This window comes from Macaca thibetana, chromosome 2 (assembly GCF_024542745.1).
Source record: "Macaca thibetana thibetana isolate TM-01 chromosome 2, ASM2454274v1, whole genome shotgun sequence".
NCBI classification, from domain to species: Eukaryota; Metazoa; Chordata; class Mammalia; order Primates; family Cercopithecidae; genus Macaca; species Macaca thibetana.
The window spans coordinates 154,802,490-154,825,917 of NC_065579.1; the positions used below are offsets into that span (position 1 = coordinate 154,802,490).

General features: G+C 42.3%; 1 protein-coding gene across 6 annotated transcripts in view; it reads left to right on the forward strand.

The window, feature by feature from the left end:
• Window positions 1-23,428, forward strand: part of LOC126949250 (cytochrome c oxidase copper chaperone) — an 846,236-nt gene that overhangs the window by 818,531 nt on the left and 4,277 nt on the right. For all 6 annotated transcript variants that reach the window (XM_050781909.1, XM_050781908.1, XM_050781910.1 and 3 more), the window contains exons 2-3: window positions 19,713-19,915; window positions 21,904-21,992. In XM_050781909.1, the coding sequence (XP_050637866.1) occupies window positions 19,809-19,915; window positions 21,904-21,988 (192 nt within the window). In that variant the 5' untranslated portion in view covers window positions 19,713-19,808 and the 3' untranslated portion in view covers window positions 21,989-21,992. The remainder of the gene's footprint in view (window positions 1-19,712; window positions 19,916-21,903; window positions 21,993-23,428) is intronic.

Sequence of the window (23,428 nt, forward strand, 5' to 3'; positions counted from 1 at the left end):
CACTTTGGGAGGCTGAGGCAAGAGGATCACTTGAAGCCAGGAGTTTGAGACCACGCTGGGCAACATAGCGAGATCCACTCTCTGCAACAACAAAAGCAACAAAATTAGCTCGGTATGGTGTCATGTGCCTGTAGTCCTAGCTACTCAGGTGGCTGAGGTGGGAGGATAGCTTGAGCCCAGGAGTTTGAGGCTGCAGTGAGCATTTGATTTTGATCAGTGTTTTGCAACTTATGGAGTTTGTTCTGAATTTTGGTTGATGGGCTCACAGCTATAGAAATGAAGAAATTCTTCCCAACCAGTAGCTAAAGACAAAAATAACACAGGTTTGGTCTCATTTATTTTAGATAGTTCACCAACTTTTATTCATTTATGTGTATGTTCACACAGTCTCTTATTAGCTTTTAATCTTTTATCAATAACAAATATGTAGAGAGATGAATCTCCAAGCAAAAAAGCGTTTATTTTGGAATAAACAAAGAAATAGGGTTGCAATCTGGTACACATGCATAGACCAGGGTGGTCTCTGATATGTGGTAGAACAAAAAAAATGGTTGAGGTTTTATCAGGAAAGGAGAAAGACTATGCGGGTTGTTATGAAAGAAAGCTCTTTGGTGCTTGCAACACGTTTTTGCAGGAGCTGGTGAGCTCTGATTGGTCAGTGGCCACAATTCCTAAGTAAAACTAGTTTTAAAGTCATGGTGGCTGTTTCCTTGTAAAACTAGTTTTAAAACTGTAACAGCTGTTTCATTGAAGTGGGCTTGCTGGACAGTTTCTGGAGCAAGCTTTTGAGACCTGAGTTTTGTTTTCATTTTTGTTTTTTCTCTATGTACCCCCGCCCCCTAAATTTTAGTTGGGTATGACAGGAATGACTCCATTTAGATAATCAACTCTCACATTCTGCTCCCGCCGCCCCCCCCCTTTTTTTTTTTTTTTGAGACGGAGTCTTGTCCTGTTGACCAGTCTGGAGGGCAATGGCGCCATCTCGGCACACTAGAACCTGTGCCTTCCAACCTCAAGCAATTCTTGTGCCTCGCCTCCCGAGTAGCTGGGATTACAGGCAAGTGCAACCACTTCAGGCTAATTTTTGTATTTTTAGTAGAGACAAGGTTTCAGCTGTTGGCCATTCTGGTATCAAACTCCTGACCTCAAATGATGCACCCGCCTCAGCCTCCCAAAGTGCTGGGATTACAGGCGTGAGCCACCGCACCCATATTTCCCTTTTTTGACTAAGATCTTTCTCTGAAAGCATCACTGGTCAACTATCCTTGAAGTTAGACTTGATCGTCCCTCAGTGCTAGGATGTGCTTGTCCTAGTTGTTCTGACCCCACACTAGAGGGAAAATGTGAGTCAATAGGAGTCAACATTAGAGGCCCAAACCACATTTGTACAACAAAGGGGCCAGAAGGAAAGACCCTTACAGGGTAGGTCTACTTGGGATTCAGCATTGGATTCCATCTTATTAGTTACACAGGCATTAGCAATCGTCTGGAAGCACTGGACTACCATTTTCCTATTGGGAAAGCAGGCTTTGCAAAGATTAGACAGGCAACAAAAATGTAACTTAACTATCATAATGTCAAGGATAAGCAGCAATAGTATCATGAATTCAGTTTGAAAAATAGCTCTAAACCATGAATCTTATTTTGAAGGTAAGCCACTAAACAGATTGAAAAGTCCAAATGCATTGGGTGGAAGTTTCTGGAGCCAGGTGGCATGTTCCTTTATCTTTCATAATTGTGTTTTCTACTCCCATGTGCAGTTGGTGTAAGCAATTGCACAAATACCACCTTGTTCAGCTAATAAGCAATCTAGAGCAATCCTGTTATTGAAAACCACTTTAGCCAGAAAATCTAAGGAAGTCTGTTGAGCTGCCATGGCTTTGGCTGTGGAGTCAACTGGAGCTCCAATAGTTCTGGATAAATTTCTCACCATTATTTCTAAGGTACTAACCCCAATCCAAAGGAAGAAGGATCTAACAACTGAGGCCCATCCTGCTGAGTTTATGCCTCTAGGTAGAGTGTCTTTTCTGATATGATGGTGCAAGTTAGTAGGTGTCAACCAATGTTCAGATTTTGCTAGTTTTAATTGAATGTAGAAATATCCTAGACCATATTGGTGCTTTTTTTTCCATTTAGTGAGACATGATGTTGCCCATGAATAGAGCTGACTGTAGGCTTCCTCACAGATGAAAATGTATCTCGATGTGGCACAACAGGTAATTCCATGTAGATGGGTACCTTGTGCATTAACAGTTACTTGTAGGGAGGGTGTCAACAGTAATTATCCGGGGTTCTATTATTGAACTATTGCACTGTTGGAGGTCATCAACAATTAGAGGATGAAGGTCATAAATATTTTTATAAGCTATCAAATTTCTTTTCTCTTGAATTCTATCAGCATGTTGTTTGCATAATCTTAATCTAACTTCAAGGGCTTTTCTGTAGATCTTAGGTAATGTTAGGGTGAAACAGGAAATCTGAATATGTGAGTCTAAAAGCTTGACCTTGTAAAAAGGACTAAATGTATAATTAGAACAGTTACATGGGGAATATCAGTAAAATCTGTTATGAGGGCTGGGCACCGCTGGTCACGCCTGTAATCCCAGCATGGGAGGCCACGGCGGGCAGATCATGAGGTCAGGAGTTCGAGACCAGCCTGACCAACATGATGAAACCCTGTCTCTACTAAAAATACAAAAATTAGCTGGGCGTGGTGGCGCACTTGTAATCCCAGCTACTCAGGAAGCCAAGGCAGGAGAATTGCTTGAACCCAGGAGGCAGAGGTTGCAGTGAGCCGAGATCACACCACTGCACTCCAGCCTGGGCAACAGAGCGAGACTCTGTCTCAAAAAAAGAAAAAAAAAATCCATTATGAGTTAGACCAGGGGTTCACTTGCATCATGGAGATTGAAGTTTTTTGGTACCAAATCCAACAAATCGGTTATGTTTCTCATTTTGGAAATAGATTAGAAAATGCAAATTAGAGCATTATTTTCCCAGGAAAATAAAAGCACGTAAGAAGAGACCAATAATAAAAGGAAAGGGGTATATTGGCCTGGTCTGGATATATTGGGAATAGCAGTTTATTTCAATTGTTGTCTGCTTCAGATAACAGATAAACTTTAACTTTAAATCACCTGCTGGAGTACTGGTCCAGGCAGAAGTAGAAGCCCTTTTAAAATGAGAGATATGGATCAATGAGTCAATGCCTTTGAGTTTGGTGATACAGGGATTGGTGAGAAGGTCTCGATAGGGGACCTTCCAATGAGGTTGGAGGGAGTCTTCATATAGGTGTCTTTTCAAAATAGACAGAATCACCAGGTTGTAGCTTTAGGTCTTGGTGCTTTAGGTCTTTGTCCTGCAGGAGCACACTGTGGAAAGATTTATCTACCAAAATATAATATTTGTCCACTACTGTATATAGTATCTCTCCTGTTAACAATTGAGGGTCAAAGACAGTGGGCATTAAATGCATAGGATGACCTGTGATTATTTCAAAAGGTGAAAATTTGTGAGCTCTAAAAGCAGTGGTTCTCAGTAATAATAACCAAGAGAAGAACTTTAAACTAAGGGAGGTACAAGTTTTCCATACATTTTGCCAACTGAGTCTTTATGCTTCCATTTGTTTATTCTATCAGGTCAGAAGATTGGGGATGATAAGAACAATGTAAGTCCTATAAGATGGTAAGCATAATAAGAAGTCCATGTGGCTAGTAAAGTGGGTTCCCTGGTTACTATGAAGCTCAAGGGGAGTTCCCCAAGGAGGAATAATTTTTTTCAAAGAGAAGTTTGGCCATAGCTGAACCAGTAGCTTATCTACAAAGAAAGCCTTCCACCCAATGGGAAAACATACAGATCATAACCAATACGTATGTATACTTATGGGAGGGAGGTAGTTGGAAAAAATTCAGTTGCCAAACGTTGAATGGCCTATTAGGTAAATTTAAATGTCCAGGAGCAGTCTATACAGATTTTCCTGGGTTAAATTTAGGACAGGTAGTAAAAGTCAAATAAGCATTTTAGTGGCTTTTAAAATATTTCCCCACCAATATATTTTTATGGAAGAAATTAATGTCAGTTGCCTAATGAATCAAATTATGTACTGTAGTTAATAGTGGATATTTCCATGAATCTGGAAGAACTGGTTTGTTATCAGGTCCAGATCAGAGTTCCTTTTGATTATCAAACCAGAAATCATGGTCCTTTTTCGGTTTCATTGTTGTTGTTTTTGAGACAGGGTCTCACTCTGCCACCCAGGCTAGAGTGCAGTGTGATCATGTCTCACTGCATCCTCAAACTCCTAAGCTCAAACAATACTCCTGCCTCAGCTTCCTAAGTAGCTGGGACTACAGGCACACCCCACCACACCTGGCTAATTTTCTTATTTTTTGTAGGGATGGGGTCTCACTGTATTGGGCAGGCTGTTCTTGAATCTCTGGCCTCAAGCAATTCTTCCACCTTGGCCTCTCAAAGTGCTGGGACTGCAGGGGTAAGCCACTGCACCCAGCCTGTTTTGTTTTGTTTTGTTTGAGCCAGAGGGGTCTCAATCTGTTGCCCAGACTGGAGTGCTGTGGCGAGATCTCGGCTCACTGCAAGCTCTGCCTCCCAGGCTCAAGCAATTCTTGTGCCTCAGCTTCCTGAGTAGCCAGGATTATAGGTGCGTGCCACCAAGCCTGCCTAATTTTTTTGTATTTTGACAGGGTTTTGCCATATTGGCCAGGCTGGTCTTGAACTCCTGACCTCAGGTGAACCACTCACCTCAGCCTCCCAAAATGCTGGGATTGCAGGTGTGAGCCACTGTGCCCAGCCCTGTTTTGTTTTTTAACTTCAGTTTTGTTTTTTTGACTTCTGATGCCTAATTCTGTGCATGTTTGGTAATTGTCCTTTTTTTTCTTCTTCTTCTTTTTTTCTGGGTCTCATTCTGTCATCCAGGCTGGAGTACAGAGGCTTGATCATGGCTCACTGCAGCTTCTACCTCCCTGAGCACAGGTGATCCTCCCACCTTAGCCTCCTGGGTAGCTGGGACTACAAATGTACACCACCATGCCCAGGTCATTTTTTCAGTGTGTTTTTTTGTAGAGATGAGGTTTTGTCACGTTACCCAGGCTGGTCTCAAACACCTGGGCTCAAGCAATCCACCTGCCTCGGCCTCCCAGAGTGTACAGCCATGAGCCACTGTGCCTGACCTCTTTGGTAATTATTCTTAAATCATTTGTTGAAAGTTCTTTTAGTGGGGCCACAACAGAGATTTGATCAAATGATCCTTTCATAGCAGCATTCTTTGCTGCATTATTAGCAAAGAGGTTTACTCTCACTTCCGTAAAAATGTAGATTTTAATGTCCAGAAAATTAGACAATAGCCAAAGCAGCTGGTAGCTAGATGACATCCAGTAAGTCTTGTGTGTAGGATCCATTTGTAATTTGGCTTCCCATGGAAGTGAGGAAACCTATTATTTCCATAACATCCCCAAATCATGAGCAACCTCAAAAGCATACCTACTGCCTGTAAATAAAGATTAGCAGATTTCCCTTTAGCAAGGAGGCAAGCCAAAGTAAGGGCAAAAGCTCAGCCTGTTTGACAGAAGTAGCCATAGGTAGGAAGCTAGCCTCAGATACTTCAAAAGAGGTAATAATTGCATATCCTGCACACTCTTTGCCAGTGTCATCCTTTAAATATGATCCATTTATAAACAACGATAGTTCAGCACTGTCTAATGGACTTTTCTGCAAATCTTTCTGGGGAGTCAAAGATAGTGAGGGTCAAACACTTATAGGGGGTTTCATCAGAAAGAAGGGGTGAGTGAGATGCAGGATTAAGATTGTTACATAGAGAAAGTTATGTGAGGAGCAGCTAGTAAACAAAGGTCATAAAAGCTAAGACAACTGGTGGAAAGGTGTTGGGTATGATGGGAATTTAAGAGCTTCAACAGAATGGGGAACAGAAGTGGTCAAAGGAGATCTCATGATTGTTTATTCTGTAGCTGTAACTAGTAGAGCAGTAGCTGGAATATGCTACTACTACTGATTATGCTCCCAAACAGGAGCATAATCCCCAAGCCACTGGATCTAGTTATTGGCTGTAATATCCACTAGGGGCAGTGTTACTCTCAATGCTTTTTTAGTTGGGACGCCCAAGGAATTTCCCTTTTTTCATAAACAAAAAGGAAAATAAGGAGTGGATAATTGGGATATCTCAGGATATGTGGGGTTTAATAATTCTTCCTTTAATTTAGTAAATGCAGTATTTTTAGATTCTTCTCAAACAATGGGATCGGTTTTAGAGGTCTTGAGTAGGCTGTACAGGGGTTGAGCAATTAAGTAAAAGTTTGGTGTCCAGTTACTGCAGTATCCAGCAAGTCTAAGAAACTCTCTGAGTTGCCATTTCATTTTAGATTTGGGGAACTGCAGGACACCTTGAATCTGTTCGGGGCCCAAATGTAGTCCTGTTCAAGAAGTCAGATGACCTAGATATTTAGCTTGGGTCTTAAGTATAGTTATATTTTTTCTTAGAAACCTTATGATTTTTTTTTTGTGACTAGAAGTTTTAAAAGATGCACACTGCCTATCTCACAGGCTACCTGCATGAGAGAGAACAAAGAAATAAATTACCCACGTATTTTAGTAAGGGTGAGCCTTGAAGAAAAGCCACATTTTGTAAATTAGCTTTCAGAATTTGAGAAAAGTAGGAAGGGCCTTCCATATAGCCCTGAGGCATAACTGTCCAAGTATATTGTTGTCCTTCCCAGCTAAAGGCAAACAGATACTGACTAGTTTGATCAAAAGGGATGCTGAAGAAGACACTGCAGAGGTCAGTACTAGTGAAAATTCACTATCAGCAGGTATAGAAGTCATCTGTATGTGGATTTGGGAACAGAAGTATGTATATTTGGGACCATGAGGTGACAGGATATAATGATATTATTTATGGCATGGAGATCCTGAACAACTCTCCATCCTCAACCATTAGGTTTTCTTACTGGGAGGATGGAAGTGTTAGGGGCTGATACAGGGAATTATTAGGACTTGAGTTTTGTATTCTTCAATATTGGGTCTAAGGCAGTTTGGTTAAGGAATATTGTTTAATACCAGGCAAGGGCTTGGTTGAATCAATTTGGATTTTGATTGAGGGTGCATTATGAATTCTACCAACATCTGTTGATGATGTGGTTGATGAAGAGACAGTTTTCTGTTCCAGTAGGGAACTCTGGGACCCAGTGGAGAGTTCTTTACTGCATAAGACAACATAACAAATGAGTGGGAGATTATTGGTAGAGTTCAACAGGCTATTTGGCTTATCAGACTCCAAAATTATTTCCCCCTTTAGGGATAAAGAGATGCCAACATGACTTTTTTTTTTTTTTTTTTTAATTTCATCCCAATAAGTTAGCTGGAGCAGATTCTGCTAGTAAAAACTGATAGGTATCTTGTAAAAACTCAAGGCAAAAAGCAATGGGCTGCTCTAGAAATGCCATCAGTGGTTTATCAGAAACTCCTACTATTTGAATAATTTTATAACTCCAAGGCAGGGCCTGGCTTAGGTTGGTGGGTTTGAGCACTGATAGGGTTGCTTCTGTGTCAATGAGAATGGGTAGGACCTCATTGCCAAGGAGGTTGAGGGGAAGAATTGGAAAAAGCCCCTGTATATTTTTGGATCCCTTTCATTAGGAGGCAGGAGTCAAAGAGTTAAATGAAGAAGACTATTTAGATTGGTTAAGTTTATAACAGTTTTTCTTGCTGTGTCCAGGTTGTTTACAATAATGACAGATGCCAGGAGGTGAGTTTCATGAATTAGAGGAGTGGTGCCATTCAGAGCCCTAATTGTTTTCTCTGGGACCTTTCATTTGTTGTAATTGGAGGCTTGGGATTTTTGTAGTCTTCTTTTTATTGGTCCTCTAGGGTGCTATCTAATTGATTTGCCAAATTAACAAGGTAAAGGATTGGCATGGGTTCTCATTCCTTGCAAGCTCTTTTGACTAACTGAGCAAATTGTTAAGAGAGACCATTAACAAACATAAAGTTAAAGGCAACTCTAGTAGAGTCAATGTCCATGGGAAGGCCAGAATTCTCTTTAAGTACAATCTGGAGTCTATTATAATCACATAGTTATGAACCGGTTCATTTGGTTCTTGGGTACATGCTTGAATTTTATTCTGATCAGTGACTTTAGGGAATGCTTTGGGGATGGCCCTATATAAACTTTGAACGTTACAGTTCCTGCTCCCTATATTATAAGCCAGTTTCTAGGGAGATGAGGAGGGGTCTTTCTAAATTCTGTTAGGGGTGTGATATGGTTTGGCTCTGTGTCCCCACCCAAATCTCATCTTGAATTGTACTCCCATAATTCCCATGTGTTGTGGGAGGGAGCTGGTGGGAGATAATTGAATCATGGGGAAGTTCCCCCATACTGTTCTTATGGTAGTGAATAAGTCTCACAAGATCTAATGGTTTTATCAGGGGTTTCTGCTTTTGCATCTTCCTCATTCTCTCTTTGCCTGCTGCCATCCATGTAAGATGGGACTTGCTCCTCCTTACCTTCCACCATGATTGTGAAGCTTCCCCAGCCATGTGGAACTGTAAGGCCAGTTAAACCTCTTTCTTTTGTAAATTGCCCTGTCTTGGGTATGTCTTTATCAGCAGCATGGAAATGTACCAATATAATAAACTGGTACCAGGAGGGGGCTACTGCTGAGAAGATACCTGAAAATGTGGAAGCAACTTTGGAACTGGGTAACAGGCAGAGATTGGAACAGTTTGGAGGGCTCAGAAGACAGGAAAATGTGGAAAAGTTTGGAAATTCCTGGAGATTTGTTGAATGGCTTTTCCCAAAATGCTGATAGTGATATGGACAATAAGATCCAGGTTGAGGTGGTCTCAGTTGGAGATGAGGAACTTGTTGGAAACTGGAGTAAAAGTGATTCTTGTTATATTTTAGCAAAGAGAGTGGTGGCATTTTGCCCCTGCCTTAGAGATTTGTGGAACTTTGAACTTGGGAGAGATGATTTAGGGTGTCTGGTGGAAGAAATTTCTAAGCAGCAAAACATTCAAGAGGTGATGCTGTTAAAGGCATTCAATTGTATAGGAGAAACAGCATAAAGGTTTGAAAAGTTTGCAGCCTGACAATGCAATAGAAAAGAAAACACCATTTTCTGAAGAGAAATTCAAGCCAACTACAGAAATTTGCATAAGTAACCAGGAGCCAAATGTTAATTTCCAAGACAATGGAGAAAATGTCTCCAGCGCATGTCAGAGGTCTTCATGGCAGCCACTCCCATCACAGGCTCGGAGGTCTAGGAGAATAAAGTGGTTTTGTGGGCTGGGACCAGGGTCCCCAAGCTGTGTGCAACCTAGGGACATGGTGCCCTGCATCCTAGCCACTCCAGCCATGGCTGAAAGGGCCAACATAGAGCTCAGACCATGGCTTCAAATGTCACAAACCCCAAGCCTTGGCAGCTTCCATGTGGTGTTAGCCTGAGGGTGCACAGAAGTCAAGAAGTGAAGTTTAGGAACCTTCACCTAGATTTCAGAATATGTGTGTAAATGCCTGGACACCCTGGCAGAAGTTTGCTGCAGTGGGGGGTCTCTCATGGAGAACCTCTGCTAGGGTAATGCAGAAGAGAAAGGTGGGGTTTGAGCCCCTACACAGAGTCCCTACTGGGGCACTGCTTAGTGGAGCTGTGAGAAGAGGACCACTGCCCACCAGACCCTAGAATTGTAGATCTACCAACAACTTGCACCATGCACCTGGAAAAGCTGCAGACACTCAACACCAGCCCAGGAAAGCAGCCAGGAGGGAGGCTGTAACCTGCAAAGCCACAGGCGGGGAGCTGCCTAAGACCATGGGAACCTACCTCTTGCATCCGCATGACCTGGATATGAGACATGGAGTCAAAGGAGATCATTTTGGAGCTTTAAGATTTGACTGCCCCACTGGATTTCAAACTTGCCTGGGCCCTGTAGCCCTTTTGTTTTGGCCAATTTCTCCTATTTGGAACAGTTGTATTTACCCAATGTCTGTATTCCCATTGTTTCTAGGAAATAACTAACTTGCTTTTGATTTTACAGGCTCATAGGCAGAAGGGACTTGCTTTGTCTCAGATGAGACTTTGGACTGCAGACTTTTAAGTGAATGCTGAAATGAGTTAAGACTTTGGGGGACTGCTGGGAAGGCATGACTGGTTTTGAAATGTGAGGACATGAGATTTGGTAAGGGCCAGGGCAAAATGACATAGTTTGGTTCTGTGTCCCCCCTAAATCTCATATTGAATTATACTCCCATAATTCTATGTTGTAGAAGGACCCAGTGGGAGACAATTGAATCATGGGGGTGGTTTTTCCCATACTGTTCTCATGGTAGTGAATAAGTCTCACAAAATCTAATGGTTTTATCAGAGGTTTCCACTTTTGCGTCTTCCACATTCTCTTTCCCTGCCGCCATCCATGTAAGATGGGACTTGCTCCTCCTTGCCTTCCACCATGATTGTGAGGCTTCCCCAGCCATGTGGAACTGTAAGGCCAATTAAACCTCTTTCTTTTGCAAGTTTCCCCTTCTTGGGTATGTCTTTATCAGCAGCATGAAAACAGACTAATACAGGGTGTGTGCAATTGACCTTTTTCTTTCTTTCCTTTTTTTTTTTTTTAGACAGGGTCTCACTTTATCACCCAGGCTGGAGTGCAGTGGAGTGATCTCGACTCATGGCAACCTCCACCTCCTAGGTTCAAATGACTCTGCCTCAGTCTTCCGAGTAGGTGGGATTATAGATGTGTGCCACCAGGCCTGGCTAATTTTTGTATTTTTAGTAGAGACAAAGTTTCGCCATGCTGGCCAGGCTGGTCTCTATCTCCTGACCTCAGGTGATCTGCCCACCTCAGTCTCCCAAAGTGTTGGGATTACAGGCGTGAGCCACCATGCCCAGGCACAATTGACCTTTTTCATCCAGTGATTAGCCTGGCCTTCTCCCACAAGCATGTGGACAAGTTGATTAAGATCAGAGAAGCTGGGCTAGTAAGCTTCAATTGTAATGTTAAATTCATCAGCAAAGCAAAGAAGGTCCTGGGTAACTTTAGGAAATTCCTTAGCTTTAACATGGATTTCAGCCTTATTCCAAGGACACAGACAATCTAAGGAACCTCAGGATTGTTAATGGGTCTAACTCTAAAGTGATGAGTTTTTATAGGTTGAGGATGGGGATCAGAAGCTGGGAGGGTAGTAGGGGAGGAAGCATCAGGATTGAGTAGGGTTTTCAGAAAGGGAAGGGTAGAGAGGAGAGAGAGGTGGTGGTACCAGGCAAAAGAAAGACTCTGATTTTCTAAGACCTTTTTAAATCTTCCTTTAGTTGTTTATCTGTCTCAGTTAACTTAGCGATGGTATTTTGGAGTTAGGTGAGTTTCGAGGCTGGAATACATTTAGATGTTTCAAGATATCACTTAAAGTATATGCCCCTTTCAGGCAATTTAATTTTGTAGCCATAGCCTTCTAATTTAGTTTTAAGAAAAACAAATTTAGGGAGTTCAAGAGATGGCCATTGTAATTCCAAATTTTCTTTGGTGTAATTCGTCCATTGAGATAACAAAGAATAGGAAGATGGACCATAATACTTAAGCATATAACAAGCTCAAGTCCCCAGTGCGGGGGAGCTATTTTGGTATATCTTTGAATTTGGGGAGCCCATGTGTAAATAAATGTATCCAAATGAGTCAGTGCAAAGCCAAACACACAAAAGCCAAAATAAAAACCAAGCACACAAAATGAACCAAAGAGTGAAGTACATACTCACCGGGAAGAACGACAAAACCTTCTTCAAATCCCTTATAAATAGGAGTCCTAATAAATAGGAGAGGAAAGGCCCTTCATAAAGAAATCCCAAATAAAGCTGAAGAACTCAAATCCAAAAAAAAAAGGGTGTTTAACCCAAGAAAAACTCACTGTGGTGGAAAAAGATCACCAGTGGAAGTAGGCGGCTCAAGGGGTCTGACTGTGAGTGCTGCACACCATAGTTCCAGGGGCCATTTTCTTTCCAAAGTCAATCTGCTTTGCATCTCACTTCTGACACCATGTAATGTCAATAACAGATAAATATATAGAGGCTAATCTCCAAACAAAAAGAGTTTATTTTGCAATAAACAAAGAAATAGGATTGCAATCTGTGACAAACACACAAACTGAGGTGGTCTCCAGTATATTTAAAAAAAAAAAAAAAAAAAAAGGAAATGGTTGAATTTTCATTGGGAAAAGAGAAAGGTCATATAAGTTGTTATGAAAGAAAGTTCACTGATGCTTGTGGCATTTTGCAGGAGCTGGAAAGCTCTGATTGCTGGGTGTCAAAAGTTACTAGGCAAAACAAGCTTTGAAGTCATGGCAGCCATTTGTTGTCAAACTAGTCTTAAAATTGTAGCAGCTATTTCATTGGATTGGGCTTTTGGGATAGTTTCTGGAGCAGGCTTTTGAGACCTGAGTGTTTTTTCACCCCTGTGGTCCTCTAACTCTAAATTTTAGTTGGGTATAACAGGAATGACTCCATTTGTATAATCAATTTTCACTTTAGATAATCGACTTGTGGTAGACAGATTCTTAAGGTGGCCCCTGGATCCTGATCTCTTGGTGTTCATGTTCTCATGTGATGCCCTCTTTTCGAGTATTTTAACCAATAGAACATGCCAAATATGATAGGATAGATGTAATTCCATGGTTCTCTTACATAAGACTGTAATGCCCATATTTCTGGGTGGCTCTCTCTCCCTTGCTGGCTTTGAGGAAGTAAGTGACCATGTTGGGAACCCTATGTGGCAAGGAACTACAGGAGGCCTCTAGGAGCTGAGGGTAGCCTCCAACTGATAGCCAGCAAGAAACCAAAGCCTTTAGTCCTACAATAGCAAGAAACTGAATTCTGTCAACAACGTAAGATTGGAGTATATTCTTCCCCAGTAGAACCACAGATGAGACCAAGTCTTGGCTGAAAGCTTGATTCAAGTCTTGTAAGACCCTAATCAAAGAAGTCACTTAAGTAATGCCCTTAACCTACAGAAACTCTGAGACAATAAATACGTTTTACCACCAGGTATGTGGTAATATTGTTATACAGCTGTCTTAGTCTCCTTGGGTTGCAATAACAAAATACTATAGACGGGGTGGCTTAAACAACAGATATTTATTTTTCACAGTTCTGGAAACTGGGAAGTCCTAGATCAAGGTGCCAGTCAATTTAGTTCCTGGCAAGGATCCTGGCTTTACTTCTGACTTACAGAGGGCTGCCTTCTTGTTGTATCCTCACGTGGGTACAACAGAAGGGCTCTGGTCTCTTTCTCTTGTTATAAGAGTACTAATACCATCATGGGGTCTCTATCTTCATGACATCATCAAACCTACTTATCTCCCAAAGGCTCCATCTTCAAATATCATCACATTGGGGATTAGGGTTTCAGTATATAAATTATGGCAGGACACAAACATTCAGTCCATAGTAATAGCAATAAATGACTAATACACAGCCTTTGTGAAATTAGGTCGTGTCATTTAGGTTACTTGTATTAAAATAACTTTGATATTGGAGAGGGATATTAGTTCATAAAATTTAATTAAAATGAAGTACATAGTAATGTTGGGAGATAATTCTCCATGGGTGCACATGTTTCTGCATGTCTTCTTTTTTTTTTTTTTTTTTTTTTTGAGACAGACTCTCACTCTGTCGCCAGGCTGGAGTGCAGTGGCATGATCTCGGCTCACTGCAATCTCTGCCTCCCAGATTCAAGTGATTCTCCTGCCTCAGCCTCCCAAGTAGCTGGGACTACAGGCATGTGCCACCACGCCCAACTAATTTTTGTACTTTTAGTAGAGACAGGGTTTCACCATGTTGGCCAGTATAGTCTTGATCTCTTGACCTTGTGATCTGCCTGCCTCGGCCTCCCAAAGTGCTGGGATTACAGGTGTGAGCCACGATGCCCGGCCTTCTGCATGTCTTTCAATGGGTGGCACTGTTTGCCTTTGTTCCTTTGTGTAGGAAACAATCTTGGAAGACAAAAGTAGTGTCTCCTTTGGGAGCAAAAGTCAGACATTTTTACTACCCACAACTAAAGATTTGAGTTTCCTAAGCTCACTGTTCCTTTCCTATAATTCAGCCCAATGCATATGTGGATACCATCTGGGTTTCTTCACATCTGCCTGTGAACTTGGAGCTCAGGGAACTGAGCACAAAAATGCTGATATTCTGCTGCTTCTATTGCTATAAGTAATAAATTGTCCTTCATCTGTGACCTAACTGCTTGGAGGATTCCACCAATAATATGGTTTGGCTGTGTCCCTACCCAGAATCTCATCTTGAATTGTAATCCCTACGTGTCAAGGGTGGAACTGTTACCGGGGGTCCTTGCTCCCAGAGCTCCCAAGATGGTGGTGGGCTGCTTCCAAAATGGAGGTGGGCCACTTCCAAGACGGTGGCAAGCCTCGTGTTCTCTGACCTGGGGGTCTTGGCCTCACAGATTCCAAGGAATGGAATCTTGGGCCATGCAGTGAGTGTTACAGCTCTATTAAAAGCCGTGGGTCACGGAAGAGAACCGTGGAACCCAGTGACTAGTGTTCAGCTCGATTAGGACAAACCCAGGCACTTAGCCATACAGGAACAATGGCAAGCCTTTAGCCTGATCAGGAGCAGCAATGGGCGCCTCACTGGATCAGGAGCACATGGTCACCCTGCCGGATCCGGAGGGATGGGAGTCAGCCGGGGGTCTGCGAGGGCGGCAAACAGCAGTGGTGAACAGAGAGCGAAAGCTCAGCTCGAGCAGTAACAAACATGGACCAGAAGAATGCAGTTGTAAGATTTAATAGAGTGAAAACAGAGCTCCCATATAAAGGGAGGGTTGCCGCCTTGCCAGCTCGAATGCCTGGGTTTATATCTGGATCCTTGTCCCTACCACTGTGCTCCCAGGCAACAGATGATTGGCTATTTCTTTACCTCCTGTTGTTGCCTAATTAGCATTTTAGTGAGCTCTCCTTACTATCTGATTGGTCGTGTGTGAGCTAAGTTGCAAGCCCCGTGTTTAAAGGTGGAAGTGGTCACCTTCCCAGCTAGGCTTAGGGATTCTTAGTCTGCCTAGGAAATCCAGGTAGTCCTGTCTCTCAGAACCTGGTGGAGGTAACTGGATCATGGGGGCAGTTTCTCCCATGCTGTTCTTATGATAGTGAGTGAGTCTCACATGATCTGATGGTTTTTATCAGTGTCTGGCATTTCCCCTGTTGGCACTCACTCTGTCCTACCATCTCATAAAGAAGGTCCCTGCTTCTCCTTTGCCTTCCACCATGAGTCTCCTGGACCCTCCCCAGCAATGCAGAACTGTGAGTCAATTAAACCTCTTTCCTTTATAAATTACCCAGTCTCGGGTATTTCTTTATAGCAGCATGAGAACAGACTAATACAACCAACATTCATAAAACTGTGGCAGGCAATTTGAATAAAATTGCAGCTATAGAGAATGTCGTACAGTACATATTTACCTGTGGAAACTGGAAAGCATTTTTTTATTTGCAGGGGCAGATATAAGTAGAAAAATCACCTTACTTACTTTTGTAAGTTAGTTTATACAAAGTAGACATAGTACATTAGGCCAATGAGAATTTAAGTCTTGTAATTCTTATCTCTCAACATATGGTGTCACTCCTTCTCCACCAACAACTACCCACTCTTACTTGGTAAAGCTGCCACACCTGGGATTAGTTAGGCCTGAAAAATGGCTAAAAATACCTTTATCATAGAAGGATTTTAGAAAGTATTTTCTTAGTTGTTGCTTCTGGCATTACCAGGGCTGTCATGCATCCACGAAATTGCTGTTTGGTGCCACTGGTAGCTAATGTCCCCATTCAATAACATACGATAAACATATTCACTGTGTTATGAAAAAGTCCACTACAGTCACCACTTCAAGTCTTAATGCCTACTAACTTAGCAATTATAGTGATAGCAAAGCATTCCAAAGGTTTAAAAGAGTTCCAATTCTGGTTAAAATCAAAATTGAGGAGCAAGAGCTTGATATAAAAGGTACAAATCAAACTAATCTCAGAGTTGCCTTTGTAAAACAGATGGGTGAATTTTATCTTTTATTATTTGGTACTGATCAGCCACCTAGTGTTAATTTAAACTCTAATTACAGCTCTCTAAAATTATTTTTCTTGGGGGAAGTGGGCTATTAAGATTTTTGTTGGGGGTAGAAAGGGAAATGATAAATTTCATATGTTATATACTCCTACTTTTCCTTTAATACCAAAACAGGCCATCCCACAAATATAAAAGCATTTAGGCTAGGTAGGAAAAGAAAAAATGATAAAGAGAAAGAAGAAAAGCATAGTGATAACATAAAAATCAAAAGTTGACCTTAAAGCTTACTTTATATAAATTATTATTATTTTGAGACAAAGTCTCACTCTGTTGCCCAGGCTGGAGTGCAGTGGCATGATCTCGGTTCACTGCAACCTCTGCCTCCCTGGTTCAAGGGATTCTCCTGCCTCAGCCTCCTGAGTAGCTGAAATTACCGGTGCCTGCCATCATAACCAGCTAATTTTTGTACTTTTAGTAGAAACGGGCTTTTACCATGTTGGTCAGGCTGGTCTCTAACTCCTGACTTCAAGTGATCCGCTGGCCTCAGCCTCCCAAAGTGCTGGGATTACAGGCGTGAGCCAGTGTGCTCCACCTTACTTCATATAAAAAAAGGTGGAAGGAAAAGTAACCCACATATGTCGGTTAGCTGTACCATCCTGAAACAAGAGGATAGTTCAGTAGCTAGATATAAAGGACTAAATATTTCACTTTGGAAAGGCCACTGTTCTTTTTTTTCAAAGTCAGGAGAATATTTCATCCTGAAGAAGCAGTTGTTGAAAGAGTGTAAGGGTTACAGCGCTCAGTAAGGAAACCAAAGGTTTGTAAATGTCTGGAACATAGCAGGTTAAGGAAGTGTGGTGCAGAAAGGGCTGCTACTCAATTTTTTTGCCTGAGGCCTGCCAGTATTAGCGAACCTGAGGAAGTCACAGACAGTGTTATCACAACCAGTAATCTTTCTTCCCTGAAGCAGGGAGGGACAGTGGGCCAAAAAGTCTCAATTGCAGAAAAGTTCTTTGAGTCTTTGGGTCTGTAATCTGTTCCTACTGTTTATCTCAATTCTCTTAACTCTCTAAACTCTTGTTAGATATTTATCTTCCTTTTCTTCCTTGTTCATTTCCTATACATAAAAATGCAACAGCACAAGTGAATGCAAATCAATGATTAGTTTTAGAATAAAAAAATTGCTTTGCATTAATTAAAATTTTTTGAGCGTCTTACTATATCACCCAAGCTGGAGTGCAGTGGCACAATTTTGGCTCACTGAAATCTCCACCCCCTGGGTTCAGGTGATTCTTATGCCTCATCCCCCCAAGTAGCTGGAATTACAGGTTATCACTCCTGGCTAATTTTTGTATTTTTAGTAGAGATGGGTTTTCACCATGTTGGCCGGGCTGGTCTTGAACTTCTGACCTCAGATGATCTGCCTGCCTCAGCCTCCCAAAGTGTGGGATTACAGGTGTGAGCCACTGCACTGGGCTTTGCCTTGCATTTAGATAAATTAAGTAGGATAGTAGAATACAGGGAGAAGATGGTGAGACTCAGTAGTGCCACTTTCAAGTTATGAAGCCTTGAACAAATCATGTACACCTCTGAACTTCAATTTTTCCCCATCTATAAATGCAGATAATAATTTCGACTGCAATGAAGATTAAATGATGGCTCACAACCTCCACAGCTCTATGTATATGGAAGATATTGTGGCTGAAGGTGACATTGTTTCAACTGAATACACCTTCTAAGTGAACACATTAGTTTTTTTAACTCTAAAAATTTTTTAAAATATTTAATTTCAAATATGTTCTCCCAATTCTGTCATCTATTTGTTAACTTTGTCTATAGTAATGTATGTAAAACCCCAAGCCTTTATTTTGATGCAATTTCTTCAATTTTTTGACATACAATTTGTACTTTCGAAATGTTGTAACATAAGTTATTCCTCCATCCCTCAGTATTAAAATATTCTCCTCCACAATTTGCTATTAATTTCACATTTCAATCTTTCCCATGTAGGCCTTTAATGCATCTGGAGCTCTTCCTTTTAATGTAGTGTTCAATTTTCTCCAGATGGTTAGCCTATTTTCTTTTCCCCATTGATTTGTTGAACGACATTTTATTGTATATTAAGGTTAGAAGTGATGTTGATATTGCTCATCCAGGAAGCACTGTTTGATTAGCAAGATTCTAAACAATGTGAGTTAGCACCTAGTTGAAAGAATTGATAATAATGGATGAGGGTGAATTTAGAATATGAGGGTAATATGTTGTATTATTAAACATATCAATCAAGAAGGAAATAAAAATCATGCTTATTGAAAGTTTTCAGATGACAAAATGGGGATGGTCTTAGTAACTAGAAAAATACACATATAGAAATTACTCTTATACAGCACCAGTTCACAGACACACCTGTAGATTCCCTGAGCTAAATATCTATAATATAGAAACAAACTTTGATTAGGTGATACTGAAAGTTTAAGTACTTAAAAACACCCATCACCAGGCGGCTATTGAACAGCGCCTCGAAGTCCTGCTTAAATAAAAAATGATTTTATTGCAGGCGCAGTGGCTCACGCCTATAACGCAGCACTTTTGGAGGCTGATGTGGGCGGATCACCTGAGGTCAGGAGTTTGAGACCAGCCTGGCCAACATGGCAAAACCCCGTCTCTACTAAAAAATGCAAAAATTACCCGATCGTGGTGGTGCACACCTGTAATCCCAGCTACTCAGGAGGCTGAGGCAGGAGAATCGCTTGAACCCAGGAGGTGGAGGTGGCAGTGAGTTGAGATCATGCCACTTCACTCCAGCCTGGGCAACAGAGCAAGACCTTGTCTCCAAAAAACAGAACAAAATAAAATTAAATTAAATAGAGTTTATTGCCTGTTTCCAACAGTTCTCTGCAGGAAAAATATCCAATGATTATATCCATTTCGTTGCGAATAAGACGGGCACCAGTTTACCTATGTACCTGAGGAAATGCTATGGAAATGGTACTTTTCAATATTATTCATCAGTATATTAACGAATATATGACTGAATAATTCATACTGAACTCAAATCAGTTGGAGATGGGCTATAAATGCAAATTAGCTGAGGATTGAATGTGCGTAGGAGATGTATAGGGGGTTAGAGGACCTTTTAAATTCCCCCAACAGTTGTGGTTTGGGTGGTTCTGTGTCTTTGCTATTCATTTTTAAATAGGTCAATTAAAGGAAAGGCCTGCAGCGTGTGGGGATCAGGAAGAAGGCAGATAAAAAACGAGGAAACTAGTCTGTTATTCAAGAGAACTGGCTTTCGCTTGTGGTTTCTCCTGTTTGGCTTGAACAAATCATTTCACCATCTTGGGCTTCCGTTTCGATACTGGGTGGGGAGGAACGGGTGTTACAAGATCTCTCAGTTGTCTTGCTGCTTTCCTTCTTCGTGAGCCCTCCCCAAGTTGATTTAACAAATTCTCTATAACCTAGAGTCCTAGAGTGTAAATACTACAGTCCAGGTGACCGGTCAGCGGGTCTCCTTGCGCATGCGCTGATGAGGCACCCTCTCGTTAAGGCCGGAATTTTGCCTCTGCTGCGCACGCGCCCCTTTTAAATCCCCCACCTGTCAGAGAGAGGCAGGACTTCCTGTATTTTTTTAGAGCGACTGCCGGAAGTGGCAGCGGACAAATCGGCGTTTGCGGAGGCTCGCATAGATTTGGCTGTCTCCGCTCGTAGCTGCTTTTGGCGCGAAAGATGCCGGGTCTGGTCGACTCAAACCCTGCCCCGCCTGAGCCTCAGGAGAAGAAGCCGCTGAAGCCTTGCTGCGCTTGTCCGGAGACCAAGAAGGCGCGCGATGCGTGGTCAGTGTGCAGCCGGAGAGGGCGCGGCCGACGAGCCTCGGGCCGCGGCCTGTGCCTTCCGGTGCCTCTGCCCTACGCCCTCTGCCCTCTGCCCTTTTCCTTCCCCTCTTACCCCCTCCTCTTCCCTGCCTCCTCCCCCCCTCCTCCCCCCCCGCCTCCTCTCCCCCACTCCCCGCCTCCTCCCTCCTCTCCCGGCCCGATTGTGGCGCTCTGGCGATAATTACTGGGCCTCGTAGGTTTCCTGGTCGGCTCTCTGTTGACTTATCCGGTGGCTTAGTCCCGGGAAGCGATGAAGAAAGAGGAGAACCGCTAGCTTCAACCACTCATTCCTTTCTACAAATGTGTTTTGAGTATCTGTTCTGGGTTAAGCACTGCGTTAGGTCCGAAGATGTAGACATGGATAAAGATGGGTCTTGATATAAAGGAGCTTAAAGTTAATGGAGACGTATACCAATGACTTGTATACCACGTGGTAAGGGCTATGATAGAAGATCTGTTAAGACCAAACAGGAAAGGTTTTCTGGTAAATTCTAAGGCTTCCTCCCAAAATTTAGAGACAGTAGGACACGGTGCGTTCCTTACATGCTGAAGAGTTCCCCTTCAACCCTTTTAAGGCAACCAAAAGTTGAAAATCAACGTCTATGGCGCAGGGGACAAAGTATTCAGAATAGTTCATCTAGATTGTCAGTCCACAAAAGGTTTGTTCTTATTTTATATATCCTCTTTTGTGGAGCAAATCTCATTAGAGGACATCCTGAGATAACGTGAATGTGCATCTCTTCGTCTGGCCCCTTTTGTCTTCGCAAATAATATAAGAAAGAAATCATTAGTGCTGTAATGGGATAATAAAAGTGTAGGAGCTCAGTGCTTTTATTAATCCTCAGTATTTTGTGAATAATACTGTGAAGGCAGGATTGAAAGACTGCCGTCTGAACAAATTGTTCCAGTGGTAACAGTAAGTGCTATTGAACCTTGAGTAGTACGACAGCATGATTAAGAGTCTGGGATCCACAGTCAAGGTTTGAATCTTAATCCACTAACTTGGTGACCTTGAGCCTCATGTGTCTATAAAATGACTCTAATAAAAGAACCTCCAGTATTATTGTAAAGGTTAATGGTACAAGCCATGTCAAGTGCCTAGCACGGTGTACATGGCAATAAATGATCAATGAATGCTAGCTATTATCTTCACAATGATCTCACTCTCCCAGGCAATCTCTCCCATTTGCAGGCAGCTCTTGAGCTATTGAAGGATGGGTAGAGTTTCGATGGAAGGAGAACCTATTCCCTTCTTTAAATTCCTTTTGCCTCGATTGCCTCAGACCACGTGGGTTCTCCCCAAATATCCGTAGTCAGGAGTCAGTTTTTCCTTGTAATTGAGTTTGGCTTAACTTGATTGTTTGCTAAATCACATTTTCAGGCCTTAGAAATAAAGCTGTGTAGTCCTAGTCTTGTCTTTGTGAATTTTACAAGTAAAATGTTCTTTCATCATCACGAGGGGGTGCTCATCTTGGTCTCCTGGCTACCAGATGTTTTTGGTGTTTATGTTTTTAATGTCTTGTAATTAGAAGTAGACTTATTTGGTTGTATTTGAATGTAGGGCAAAATCAGAAAGTTAATTTCTCCGTGATAATAAGCAAAAAATTGATCTGTTTTCTGTGCCCTTCATTTAGCATAAATGTTTTATTCAGTTTATTTCTTTATAGAGCAATGTTACTCCTTGGATATTGACTAGAGGCAATATTTAATATGGGTGATTATTTCTTATCAGATTTACCCCCCAAAATCACTTATCTGTGTAATGTCTTCATAGGCATGGAAATATCATAAGATCAAATAAAAACAAAGCTGGTTGAGGTAATAGCATTTGTTGTAACTCCAGCTACATTCCATTATACCCATGTTTTGTCTCACTGCCCATCACTATCATGCATACTTAATAATGTGCTTAATGCCTATTTAGATAACAAGTACATTTTGTTTTATAGTATCATCGAGAAAGGAGAAGAACACTGTGGACATCTAATTGAGGCCCACAAGGAATGTATGAGAGCTCTGGGATTTAAAATATGAAATGGTAAGCTTCTTGCTTCAAATTTGTGTATTGCTTTACAGATTTAGCAACAGTTGGGCTACATTCTCTCTGAAAGGTAGTTCACCTGGTTAATCTAAAATGCTTAAGTATCAATTTGAAAAAACCATGATTTTTCAGTTCCCAGTGAAGGGAGTAAATTATGTCAGTAAAGACAGGCATTTAGCAGATTGGAGAAGGGGAGAATTGAGCTTTTAAGAAAGGGTTTGACAACAGTCTTTAAGTCTCATGGCTTTAGGAAAATTGTCTGACTGAAGGAACTAAAAGAAAAATATTCTCTTTCTTGTTTCTAATATTTTGAGACTTCAGTAAATGCTTTTTTTTTTTTTTTTTTTTTTTTTTTTTTTGAGGCAAGGTCTCACTCTGTAACCCAGGCTGGGGTGAAAAAGTGGCCCAGTCACAGCTCACTGCAGCCTCAACCCCCCAGGCTTGGGTGATCCTCCCCTCAGCCTCCTGAGTAACTGGGACTACAGGTGTGGGCCACCATGCCTGGCTAATTTTTTGTTTTGTTTTTTTTAGAGATGGGGTTTCGCCATCTTGCCCAAGCTGATCTCAACCTCTTGGACTCAAGCAGTCCTCCTGCGTTGGTTTCTCGAAGTGCTGGGGTTAGAGGTGTGAGCCACTATGCCTGGCCAATGAATGCTTTTAAGTAGGGAGTAGGTATCCCATGGAAGTATTGCTCTCTGAAAAATGAAAATGGAATTGTAGTTATTTCTTTTGTGCCATGCTTTATTCGAATAAAACTAAAGCCTCAGGCCCATTTTTTTTTTTTTTTAAATTAAAAGTAAACTTTAATGTCAAAAATGCAAACTTGGGGAAGACAGAAAAGATCACACACAATGCTGTCACTTCACACTTGGAAGGTTGCACAGCGACTGGGCAGCGGTGCTCCTCACTTCCCAGACAGTGGGGCAGCCGGGCAGTGGCCCTCTTCACTTGCCAGGTGGGGCGGCAGCTGGTCAGAGGCGCTCCTCACTTCCCAGACAGGGCGGAAGCCGGGCAGAGACGCACCTCACTTCCCAGATGGTGGGCAGCTGGGCAGAGGGGCTCCACACTTCCCAGACAGTGGGGCGGCCCCGCAGAGGCGCTCCTCACATCCCAGACGGGGTGGCAGCCAGGCAGAGGTGTTTCTCACTTCCCAGACAGGGCGGCAGCTGGGCAGAGGCGCTCCTCACTTCCCAGACGGGGTGGCAGCCGGGCAGAGGTGCTCCTCACTTGCTAGACGGTGGGCAGCCATCCAGAGAGGCACCTCACTTCCCAGACGGGGTGGCTGGGCAGAGGCGCTCCTCACTTCCCAGACAGTTGGGTGGCTGGGCAGAGGTGCTCCTTACTTTCCAGACAGTGGGCAGCCGGGCAGTGGCACTCCTGACATCCCAGATGGGGTGGTGGACCTCAGGCCATTTTTTAAAAGAACTTGGAAC